This window comes from Amblyraja radiata, chromosome 6 (assembly GCF_010909765.2).
Source record: "Amblyraja radiata isolate CabotCenter1 chromosome 6, sAmbRad1.1.pri, whole genome shotgun sequence".
NCBI classification, from domain to species: domain Eukaryota; kingdom Metazoa; phylum Chordata; class Chondrichthyes; order Rajiformes; family Rajidae; genus Amblyraja; species Amblyraja radiata.
This window is the reverse complement of record NC_045961.1, coordinates 84,292,129-84,305,049: the sequence shown is the minus strand read 5'-3', so window position 1 is coordinate 84,305,049 and position 12,921 is coordinate 84,292,129. Positions and strand designations below refer to the sequence as shown.

At 44.7% G+C, this 12,921-nt stretch overlaps 1 protein-coding gene across 13 annotated transcripts in view; it reads left to right on the top strand.

Annotated features, from left to right (window-relative positions):
• dock9 (dedicator of cytokinesis 9) overlaps positions 1–12,921 on the top strand; it is a 317,738-nt gene that overhangs the window by 293,263 nt on the left and 11,554 nt on the right. For 8 of the 13 annotated variants that reach the window (XM_033023077.1, XM_033023073.1, XM_033023078.1 and 5 more), the window contains 4 exons: positions 478–483; positions 873–908; positions 2,258–2,404; positions 4,957–5,167. In XM_033023077.1, coding sequence (XP_032878968.1) covers positions 478–483; positions 873–908; positions 2,258–2,404; positions 4,957–5,167 — 400 coding nt within the window. The remainder of the gene's footprint in view (positions 1–477; positions 484–872; positions 909–2,257; positions 2,405–4,956; positions 5,168–12,921) is intronic. The other 5 variants (XM_033023076.1, XM_033023074.1, XM_033023072.1 and 2 more) reach the window with 2 other exon arrangements.

Here is a 12,921-nt window from a genome sequence, read left to right as displayed (position 1 = left end):
TGGAGTGTGGGAGGAAACCGGAGCACCCGGGGAAAACTCAGTATCAGTATCAGTATTTACTATAATGTCATTTTAACTGAGTACTTACATACACAGATGAAACAAAACAATTGTTTTTCTCAATGTTCCCATCAGTGCAGTTAATAAAAACAGAATAAATACATATAGCTTTAAAAATTAAAATTACCATATCTAAAATAGGCCTAAAAATTGAAATAGACATTCAGACCGAACAGTGGCTTTGCTTTGACAGGTGCCTAGCTGTCAAAGTATGGGCGAGGTTAGAGGTTATGGACGAGGCGAGTTTGTACGTTCTCCCCATGACTCACGCGGTCATGGGGAGAACGTACAAACTCTGTACGGACAAATAAGTAACCTAGATGAAAAATGTTGCTCATGTCTTCTCGGTAGCACCCGAGAACCTGTGTTGAATCTTTTCACTAATCTTTTCCTTTTCACCCTTCTCTCTTATTGAAGGCAGCGGTAAGTTTTGCAGCAACTCTTTCCATGTAAGCTGTGAGCTCTTCATGTGTGGTGGTGTGTGACCTTGCTAGCTTGTTTTTGAAGTTGTCTGCTTTGCGGTCATAACCTTAAACGTAACTGTCGGGGGGAAGAGGTGACGTGTTTAGGCCATTCACTGCCTTGCTTTGTCCATCGTGATGCATGTAGAAGTGTGGAACACTAGGCTCTGCATTCCACTATCCATTGACATACATCACCATTAGAAAAAAAAATCTTTAGAAGTTAACATTGTAGTTTGATGGTTGTTAAGTTTGGTGTGTTTTTTTAGTTTTAGGTGATTACCTCTAGCGCGAATGCTCAGAACAAATGTAATTATCGCTTTTGTTCTTTGTCTTTTATAACCTTTATAGCAGTACCAGTTTACAGACAGTGAGAGAGATGTGGAGGTAAATCCATGATGGTGTCGCAAGTGATGCAGTACGCCTTGCTGCATTAAAAGGCGGTCTGATTTGCCGTGGATAGTATTTTTATGTCAGCTTATCATCTGTTCTTCGAAGACTTCTTCCACATCACCCGCACCCGTTCTGTTCCAAAAACTGGAATGATGCCTGTGCTTCCCCCAGTTGTAAATTGGAGTTATTTGTCTGCATTGAGATCGGTTTACGTCCATGCCCCACGTACCTTTATGCAGATCTGAGCCTACCTTGAGGGTTTTGGGAAATTCTGCACTTCAGGTTCTGAATCTAGACAATGAATCCCTGGCATACACTCTCTGAGCCACGCAACATGGACTGCTTTTGAGGTCCAATATTGGTGAGGTACTATGAACACCGTGACTGCATCATATCCATGCAGCTTATCACAAAGCTTGCTTCTCGTTTGGAGAAACCATACTGCCCAAATGCCAATGCTACTACAGATACGTTATTAAATTCTCCTAAATTGCTTAACAAAAAGGAGACTATTAACTTCAGATCTCCATTTGAATTTAAAAACAACAGTAACTTTTCATAATCCGTGTCTTGTCTTAAAACAAAAATCTTTAACACATTTTGCAAAATGTCTTTGATTAATTTGGTTGCAACGTCTTGTCTGTGATTTGTGAAATAATCCCATTCATTACTCCTCTCCTGTCCAAGCTTTGCAATTCGAATGTGGTGACCTTGCACTAACCTAAAAAGCAGTTCTGGATGTTTCTGTGTAAAATGGCCAACGAACTCGCATCTGTTTGTTTCACGGAAATACAAAAGCAGCCAGATTCTCCTCCCCAGGCTAGCCTCCTAAAACATATTGTAAAACAAAACCAAGTCCAATAAAATGTCCTGGCATTGACTAGTTTGAATCCTAAACCTGGAAATTAGTATCAGTGAGATCCATGAAAAAAAGTGATGTGAAATCAGTTGGCATTAATATGGAAACACAAGAAACTGCGGATGCTGGAATCTTGAGCAAAACAGTGCTGGATGAGCTTGGTGGGTCAGGCAGCATCTGGAGTGCGAGTGGACAGGTGACGTTTTTGATTGGGACCCTTCTTGAAGAATCCTTCCGCCTTCTTGAAGGGGTTCTGACCCAAAATGTCATCCGTCCAACCCTTCCACAGAAACTGCCCGACCCGCTGCATTTCTCCGGCACTTTGTGTTTTGCAGTTGGCATTAACAGTGGTCTTGAGGAGACTTTGGAGAATCTTTTGTTTACTGTCTTCAAGTTTTTGATTGGTTTAACTTTGGTTCAATGTTTCGTGTGTCCACCTGTTTGCGTACTTTTCACTCAATTTTCCTGACTTCATTGTTGACAGGGCTTCTTTGAAGATGAGGATGGAAAGGAGTACATCTATAAAGAGCCAAAGCTGACTCAGCTGTCTGAGATCTCCCAGCGCCTCATGAAGCTTTATTCAGACAAGTTTGGCTCGGAGAATGTAAGGATAATCTATGATGATGGAAAGGTAAGAGGTTTAATTTAGAGATAGTTTAGAGAAACAGGCCCAGCAGCCCACTGAGTATGCCACAACCAGTGATCCCCTCATACTAACACTATCCTACACACACTAGGGACAATTTTACCAAAGCCAATTAAACATACTAACCTGTACGTCTTTGCAGTGTGAAAGGAACCCCGAGATTCCAGAGAAAACCCACGCAGGTCACAGGGAGAATGTACAAACTCCATACACACAGCACCTGTATCGAACCCGGGTCTCTGGCGCTGTAAGGCAGCAACTCTACCGCTGCTCCATCGTGCCACCCTATTACAAAACCTCCACCACCTTGGGTAATCCTACTCTTATCATTCACTCGCCTTTGTTTTCTGGAGGCATTGTTTTGCTTAAAGTTATTGTGTAGTAATGGGAATTTCCAAAACTTCAACACTTCTGCAAGACGTGCACAATTGAAACTCTCCACCCAATATGGGCTATTGTTTCTCAATATCTTCTCCACAATGGGTGAATTCCTGACTGACAATAGGTGCAGGAGTAGGCCATCCGGCCCTTCAAGCCAGCACCTCCATTCAATGTGATCATGACTGATCATCCACAATCAGTACCCCGTTCCTGCCTTCTCCCCATATCCCCTGACTCCGCTACCTTCAAGAGCTCCATCTAGCTCTCTCTTGAAAGTTTCCAGAGAACTGGCCTCCACTGCCCTCTGAGGCAGAGAATTCCACAGACTCACAACTCTCTGTGAAAAAGTGTTTCTTCATCTCTGTTCTAAATGGCTTACCCCTTATTCTTAAACTGTGGCCCCGGGTTCTGGACTCCCCCAACATTGGGTTCATGTTTCCTGCCTCTAGCGTGTCCAAACCCTTAATAATCTTATATGTTTCAATAAAATCCCATCTCATCCTTCTAAACTCCAGAGTATACAAGCCCAGCCGCTCCATTCTCTTAGCATATGACAATCTCGCCATCCCGGGAATTAACCTTGTGAACCTACGCTGCACTCCCTCAATAGCAAGAATGTCCTTCCTTAAATCTGGAGACCAAAACTGCACACAATACACCAGGTGTGGTCTCACTAGGGATCTGTACAAGTGAATGGATTTACTGCTCAATCAATGAGCTCCAGTAAGAGTAATCTATAATCATTAATTTTATTTTTCTGTACATTTTATGCTGGGCATTTAGCCATGAAGATTGCAGCAGTTTGTGAAAACCTTCTGATTAGGGAGGGGCCGCTCTCCACAGTGTCCTCATGAATAAAGGAGAGAAAAACTGTCCTGAATGCTTTTCAACAAATGATGGACATTTACAGTTCAGCCAATTTCTTTTTAAAAACAAGACAATCTCGCACTCCTCATGTGACAGGGTAAAGCAATGCATTGGCCCATTTTAACTCGCCCCACTTCTGGTTTCAGCACAGCCTTCCAACTCACCCAGGCCCTGAATGCTCACCTGCGCCCTCGGTTTCAACATTCCCTTTCCGCTCACAGAGCCCTGTTAACTTATCTGGTTCATTGGAAAATGTATTAAGACATCTAAATTGATGCAACATCGTTAAAAAAAATGAATTAGGCAATAATGAGAAATGACATTTAATCAAGAAAATCTGCTGGTCCCATTCCATTAAAGTAATTGGTGTGTTGGGTTGCTTGACTTTGTACTGTACAAATATTTATTGGAAGGTGTTCCCTCTTACCTCAATCCTCCTCCCACCAGTCCAATGGTTGCTGCCAAACCTGCACCAAATCCCATCAGCGTTGTTTCTGCTTGGTTCCCCAGCCTGTCCAAACATTCTTGGCGATCTCCGTCCATGCTTTTCGTTTTCCTTCGATGAAGTGGCACCCATTTATACCAGGGTTCAGGTCTTTGATCAAAAGAAGCTTTGGTCGCCAACACACTGAGCCCAGGGGAACTCCAGTGTCCACGTCACTCCTTTCTCCGAACATGCATCCTATCATATGAATGGCTAGTTCATATGAGACTGACTCCCCTTCCCCTCCCCATGCCAATCTTTGCACATCCCCAATCCTTTCCACTCATCACTTTAATTTCATGTTTCATGTATTTTGTGTTTTTATGACTATTGTCAGATCAATTTCCCTCCTGGGATGTATAAAGTTCTATCGTATCATATCATAGTTAGATGACCAAGATTCCATGGGTTCGATACTGAGGCTCAGCATGGAAACTAGAGGGAATTTGCATTGATAGACTTGCAGTTACGATTACAGGTTGCAGAATATGCTAAAAATAAAAACAAAATCCTGAAAGTACTCAGTGGGTCAGGCAGCATTTAAGGGAAGAAAAGCAGAGTTAACATTTCAGGTCAAAGATGCACTGTCGTGCTGAGAAATTTCAGTTTTAACTTTAGATTTACAACATTTGCAGTCTTTTGTTTTCAGTTACTGCTTATACGTTTGCATACCTCTGTGAATCTCATAATCAGTACTTGAGCAGGGTTTGCTCCTCTGCCAAAATGTTAACTCTTATCCTTGGCGAAAATATCTAGCTTTACTTGGCCCAGTGTTCTCTGATGAAGTTATTTTCTTTCCACCAAGGTCAATCCAAAAGACCTGGATGCAAAGTTTGCCTACATTCAAGTCACGTATGTGACGCCGTTTCTCGACGAGAAGGAAATGCAGGACAGGAAAACCGATTTTGAGAAAAGCCACAACATTCAGCGGTTTGTTTTTGAGATGCCTTTCACGGTCTCAGGAAAGAAGCAAGGAGGGGTGGATCAGCAGTGCAAGCGAAGAACCATCCTAACCAGTGAGTACCATGTCTCCTCACACGATTCTACTGCGAGGGCTCACCTCACCCACTTACTTAATCCTTGTACTCCATGATCCAAGGTGCTTCCATTTTATGGCCCCCTCCTCTCCGAACCCTATCATCCCCCCCCCCCCCCCCCCCCGCAGTACCTTGTCTAAACCTCCGTCCACTCCCCCTGCCCCCCACCCTCACCCTTGTCATGTGTGCACCATCCCCCCTGACTTCCTCCTTTCCGATACAGAACAGTCTGACCTCAATAAAGGTCTCGCCCCCACCATGGTGTAGAGCTTTTCTTCCGTCTCCTCCGCGCCGTTTTCTGTGGGAAGGAGTTCTCGCCACCCAGTAATGACCCCTTCTCCCGTCTCAAACGATCCTCCTCCTCTCGGACTCCCCCAGACGCCTTCTACCCTCTTTAGACGTTCTCAATTCTAACTGTCGGCGGGATATCAACCATCTTATCTTTTCTACTCACCTACTCTAATTTCACCCAGTCTGAGGAAGGGTTCTGACCAGAAACGTCGCCCATCCTTTTTCTTTAGAGATGCTGACCTGCTGACTGACTTCAGTAATTTGTGTCTAACTCTGCTTCTATATTAACATTGACTTTGCGATTTTCAAATCTCTCCCTAATTGTTGACATCACCTCCAGTCTCACAACCCTCAAGGTCTTTGCATTCCTCCAATCCTAACCTCTTAGCACCAAGAGCATATATGTTCTCCGTACGTACTTAAGGAAGGGACGACAGATGGCACAATGGGCTAAGTGTTCGGCTGGCAACCGGAAGGTAGCTGGTTCGAATCCCGCTTGGAGTGCATACTGTCGTTGTGTCCTTGGGCAAGACACTTCACCCACCTTTGCCTGTGTGTGTCCTTGGGCAAGACACTTCACCCACCTTTGCCTGTGTGTGTGGATGTAATTATGTGAAGCACTTTGGGGTCAATGCAAGTTGATTAAAAATGTGCTATATAAATAAAGACATTTAATTTAAAAAGGAAACAGAAACAAGAGTAAATTATTCAACCTTTCCCTCCTGCTCTCTCATTTTGGACACTCGTGAGCAATCCTCTCCCTCTCAGTAACAAATTCCCACTCTCTCCCCTGGCTCAATACTTTTTGTGCCTATAAGTTTATCTCCTTAAATATATTTTACATCTTTCCCTTTGCAGCCTTCTGGGAGCGTAATTCACTGGTTCATAAAATTAGCAAAAATGTCCCCCCCCCCCCCAATCTGGGGCGGCATGGTGGAGTAGCGGTAGAGCTGCTGCCTTACAGCGCCAGAAGCCCGGGTTCGATCATGGCTACGGGTGCTGTCTGTAAGGAGTTTGTACGTTCTCCCTGTGGGTTTTCTCCGGATGCTCCGGTTTCCTTCCACACTCCAGAGACGGTTTGCAGGTTAATTGGCTTTGCAGCCTCTCCTAGTTTGCCAGTCCTGCTAAACCAGAATCCAGCCTAGATCTCCGTATCTTACAGCAGAAAGCCAGGCTAAGGATTTTGACACCAGGATGTTGTTTAGATGGGAGTCAGTGAATGCTGGGGATGATGAGTGAGCAGGACTTGGTGTCGTTCAGGACACAAGGCACTTGGAGCACGGATGTTGAGAAGAGGAAATCATTGAGGACTTGTTTGATCATGATCCAGTTCAGGAATGTTTTCTGGAGCTGCCTTTAACAGCATGAAAGCAGGCCCTTCAGCCCATCTTGTCCATGCCAACCAGGATGCCCATCTCTGCTAGTCCCATTTGCTCGCCGTGGACCCATATCCCTCTAAACATTTCCTATCCATGTATCTGATCAAATGTATCATGTATCTATCCCTTAAATATTATTATACCTGTCTCGACCACTTCCTCTCGCAGCTCATTCCATATATCTACCAGCCTTTGTCAAGAAAAATAATATGTGCTTAAACCTATCAGTGTGAAAAGTTGCAGTAGTATGTCGACAGCACTTTTCATAATCTCAGTGTTTTATGGAATTAGCGTATCGGGGCATACAGTCACATTACTGGAACAGATTGACATTGATACAAACATCTTCTCTCAACTTGTGCGCACCTCTTGAGTAACTGGAAGATTTGCCAAAGTCCAAAGTCGACTAATTTTGGAAGGAAACCAATTGATGAACTTGGGTTTTCTTGTCTCCTCTGAAACTTTGCATATCATTTGTGTGATTATTGCAGCAGTGACTAATTTACGACTGCCTGCGAGCTCTTCATTCTATCTGTGACAGGTGATGTGGCTCCATTATTCTTTAAATTGGAACCTAATCTAATTAGCTTGTGCATGTATTTATCAATTTCAGCAGATTACAATCTTGGACTGGTTATACCATCACCTGCACACATCATTGTTCAAATATTCACCTGACTGATGTCTCATCCCTTAATCCAGGGATCGGCAACCTACGGCCGAATGCAGGCCGTAACCCGAAATTATCCGGCTCGTAGGCGTTTTTTCCCCCCGTAATTATCCGGCCCGCAGACTTCCATCATCTTCGGTACCTCCCAGACCCGAGGCCGCGGCACCCAGGCACGGTGACGCAAGGAGGCCTGCACTGGCGGCCGCAATAGCGGAACCGCCGAGCTCTGGTTGTACCGCATCCTGCGCAAAGCCGCCGGCATGGCCGCGCACCTTCTGTGTCTGGGCTTCACTGTCGGGATTGGGGTTGTCAATAGGCCGGGGACGAGTGAGTGTGTGTATTTGAGCCACCACCTTCAGGACAGAGCCAAGGCAATGGTCCATAGGTACGCCATGTTCGTGAGCGCCCGTAATTAGGGGCCAGTGCTCCGGGTGGCGTCCTCGAAGGGTACACGTGATTTGATGCCTGCCATCCGGGGCGGGATGGGGGTGGAATCCATGTGTACACGTGATAGATGTGGCCCGCCATCCACTCACAGACATGCATCCTGGCCCCTATGCAGAACCAGATTGCCGACCCTTGCCTTAATTACTAGCAGTCCTAAAACTCACACCTTGTCCTGCACTGGTTCACTCATCCACCACCTCAACCTTGGCGTCTCTGCCCCGCAGAACACAATTTCAAATCCTCCTCACTTTATCTTCAAATTCTTCCATTGCCTCAAACAATTGACCCACTCCAGCATCTGTTCATCACCTACAGCCTCCCTTTCCCCACTCTTCTCCTCACCAAGCTGGTTCTTTCAAGAGGTGAAGGTCATAAGTAATAGGAGCATAATTGGGCCAATCGGCCCATCAAGTCTACTCCGCCATTCAATCATGGCTGGTCTATCTCTCCCTCCTAACCCCATTCACCTGCCTTCTACCCATAACCCCTGACACCCGTACTAATCAAGAATCTGCTTTAAAAATATCCATTGACTTGGCATCCACAGCCTTCTGTGGCAAAAGAATTCCACAGATTTACCCCCCTCTGAAATTCCTTCTCATCTCCTTCCTAAAGAAACGTCCTTTAATTCTGAGGCTATGACCTCTAGTCCTAGGCTCCTACTAGTGGAAGACTGAGGGACACGACCAGGTAGATGTTATGAGGGTAATGTGTTAGAAGGAACTGAAGATGCTGGTTTACACCAAAGATAGATACAAAATGCTAGAGTAACTCAGCGGGTGAAGCAGCAACACTGGAGAAAAGGAATCGGTAACGTTTTGGGTCAAGACTCTTCTTACAAAATGTGTAAAAAGGAACTGCAGATGCTGGTTTACACCGAAGATATGTAGGAAGGAACTGCAGTCTAATGCTCGTCTTGAGTGGGGTCGTGAAATCTAAATTTAGGGATGTAATTTCGGAAATTGGGATTGCATGTGTTAAACAAAGATACGGAAGAATTTCCCTTCAAGAGCGGTAAATCTCTCGAATTCTTTGATGGTAGTGGTGGAGGCCAGTTCTTTAAATATATTTAAGGTGGAGATAGATGAATATTTGGAAGATCAAGGAATTGAGACCTGGCATAGAAGAGGAGGTGAGTCTAGCATAGATCAGCCACAATCATATTGAACGGTGGGGCAGACGAGAGGCCAAGGGGCCTACTCCTACAACTGTTAAGATGGACAGATTGAGGTACTACATGGGGACAATGGTAACTGGAAACCAACAGGATTCTGATATAAAGAGCAGAATATAATCATCCTCAAGTGTTAGCAGTTGTATGGCTTCTTCCTGATCGCAAGACCTGATGGACTTAACACTCCCTCCATTCCTTTACCCCGCCGTAAGTGAGAGAGCTTTAAGTCACATTCGACAACTCAGAACTCTACCTGCAACACAAAATGCTGGAGTAACTCAGCGGGTCAGGCAGCATCTCTGGAGAAAAAGAATAGGTGACGGTACAGTTCGGAGCCCTTCTTCAGCCCAAAAGTAAGGGGTGAGAAATAAACGGGAGGCGAGAAAACACCAGAACAATTCGGGGCCGGCTGACCAGCATTTTGCGTCTATCTTCGGTACAAACCAGCATCTGCAGTTCCTTCCAACTCAGAACTCTGCCTTGCCTTTCCAAAGCCCTCAGAACTTAAAAAAAAAAACCTCTTGGAATAAAGAGTCAGCCACTTAATACTGAGGTGAAACTTTGGGATCATATAACTCGGGAAAAATGAATATATCCACGGTTGGGACTCTAAGAAACCAGGTTATATGAGATCAGGTAGGGAAATGAACGGAAGTAAGGGCATCAGCCATGACCTATGTGAATGATAGAGCAGGTGTTGAATGGTCTATTAATCACATTCCCTTTTGCATTTTGCTCAAAATAACGTTTGGGCTGCCTGTCCCCAAGTCTTGCTCCACCTCCTGACCTTCTGTCGTTCTGGCCTTTTCAGAATGGCAGGCAGTGACCCGTGGGATGCCGCAAGGCTCCGTGCTGGGACGTCAGTCATTTACAATATATATTGACCAATTAGACGAAGGGAATTAAATGTAACATCTCCAAGTTTGCGGATGACACAAAGCTGGGTGGCAGTGTGAGCTGCGAGGAGGATGCTGTGAAGCTGCAAGGTGACCTGGATTGGTTGGGCAGATGCATGGCAGATGCAGTCTAATGTGGATAAATGTGAGGTTATCCACTTTGGTGGCAAGAACAGGAAGGCAGATTATTATCTGAATGGTGTCAGATTAGGAAAAGGGGAGGTGCAACGAGACCTTGTACATCAGTCACTGAAAGTAAGCATGCAGTGAAGAAAGCTAATGGCATGTTGGCCTTCATTGCGAGAGGATTTGAGTTTAGGAGAAAGGAGGTCCTACTGCAGTTCCCTGGTGAGACCGCACCTGGAGTATTATGTGCAGTTTTGGTCTCCTAATTTGAGGAAGGACATTATTGCTATTGAGGGTGTGCAATGTAGGTTCACCAGGTTAATTCCTGGGATGGAGGGACTGACATATAATTAAAGAATGGGTCTACTGGGCTTGTATTCACTGGAATTTAGAAGGATGAGAGGGTATCTTATAGAAACATATAACATTCTTAAGGGATTGGACAGGCTAAATGCAGGAAAAATGTTCCTGATGTTGGGGGAGTCCAGAACCAGGGGTCACAGTTTAAGAATAAGGGGTAGGCCATTTAGGAGTTGTGAATCTAAGGATTCTCTGCCACAGAAGGCAGTGGAGGCCAATTCACTGGATGTTTTCAAGAGGGAGCTAGATTTAGCGCTTAGGACTAAAGGAATCAAGGGATATGGGGGGAAAGCAGGAATGGGGTACTGATTTTAAATGATCAGCCATGATCATATTGAATGGCAGTGCTGGTTCGAAGGGCCAAATGGCCTACGCCTGCACCTATTTTCTATGCTTCTATGATCTCTTGATTATCCGCAAATGTAATCACCCCTCCGCTGCTGTGTGTGTGTGCCTTCAGGTGAGCAGTGATTCCATTGTCACATTGCTTCCCTCTAGGAGGTAACGGGAGATGTGTGCACAAATCTTGTTCCCCTCTCCCCTGATTCTCAGTCTGAGGAAAAGTCTCGACCCGAAACGTCACTCATTCCTTTTCTCGAGGTGCTGCCTGCCCGACTACATTACTCCAGCGTTTTGTGTCTATCTTCTTGCGTCTACTGAACTAGATTTCAGGACTGAAGCTGTTGGCAAGTTTTGCCACTCTTGATCCTAAATCTGATGGCCGTGCTTGAATTGTTTCTAGTTTATCGCGGTTAATCTGTTGCTAAGTCTAGTTCAACTGCGTGGAAACCACCGTGAGGATAAACTTGTGTGGGGTTAACAATTCACAGAGTGTCTCGTTCAAGGTTAGACAACACTGTGCTAATGTCATAAACTTCAAAGATTTATGTTTCAACCGGATTGTAACTAAACCCAACCACCAAGTTGCCCACAGTTCGTCTAAAGTTCATGTGGCGATGCTTGTATTTGCCAGCATTTCCTCTATCCTCCTTGTATTCCGAGGGAGGAGTTCAAGAGCCCTTGCTCCTTTGGGCCATGGTTGTAATGTTGTGCTTGTGTTGGTGTTACTCAGACTGGGTCGATTTCCTTCCTCTCATGCCAAGACCACTCAGCGTCCTAACCAGAGCCATTGATTTTTTGAAGAAGGGTCTCGACCTGAAACGTCACTCATTCCTTCTCTCAGGAGATGCTGCCTGCCCAGCTGAGTTACTCTAGCTTTTTGTGTGTGTGTATCTTCCATTGATTTCACACACCACTCTTGAACCAACTGGCTCCCACTTGAGCATTGTCTCATTTTTTAAATTCTCACCCTTGCTTTCAAATCTTCTCCATCCCCCTGTGACTATCTCCAGGCCTACAAACCAATTCTGCACTCTCCAATTCTAGCCACTGTCAGCTGTCTGATCTCTAATGCCTATTATCCCCCCCACCGCCTCACACCCCAAACTCTACATCTTCAAGAGAAAAGGATTAGGTGACGTTTTGGTTCATAGAAACATAGAAAATAGGTGCAGGAGTAGGCCATTCGGCCCTTCGAGCCTGCACTGTCATTCAATATGATCATGGCTGATCATCCAACTCAGTATCCTGTATCTGCCTTCTCTCCATACCCCCTAATCCCTTTAGCTACAAGGGCCACATCTAACTCCCTCTTAAATACAGCCAATGAACTGGCCTCAACTACCTTATGAGGCCGAGAATAGTAAGATTAAACGAGAACTTACCAGTTTGAAGTTTGATCGTTATTTTATGAGGAGTAACGTTGAGGGATTACGTGAAGAACCCCGCTAGGACGCATGCGTGTCATTCTTCAAAGCAGCGGTGTGAAATCACAGATAACTGTAATGACTAAACATAGTAAGATTAGAGAAGAGATACCAGTTGAGTATATGATCAAGGGTGGGAGCGGAGGGCACGTAATCCCTCAACGTTACTCCTCATAAAATAACGATCAAACTTCAAACTGGTAAGTTCTCGTTTAATCTTACTATTTTACTTCGGAGTCACGTGAGTGACCACGTGAAGATTTTAAAGCTCTGTGATTTCATGCCGTGAAAACGAGTCCATGCATCACATCTGCCTTGATTATGGGGAGAATAGTGTTAACATCATTAGACATCAATATGATATTGAAAACCAATGATAAATATATTAACACCAAATTATAGCCCCTATTTATGGGGTAAAATTATATTACAGAACTTAAAATAGTTTCTGCAAATGTTCCAGGTTCAATGACTGGTTTGTTATAAAATCGTTGGAAAGTTTTCTCCGTTGACCATCCTGCTGTCTTGAGAATTTGGTCCATAAGAACATCCAACTTCATAGCTGCCGATGTAGCTGCAGCCCTGGTGGAGTGAGATTTTAAATGTAGTGTCTACTCCAGCCTT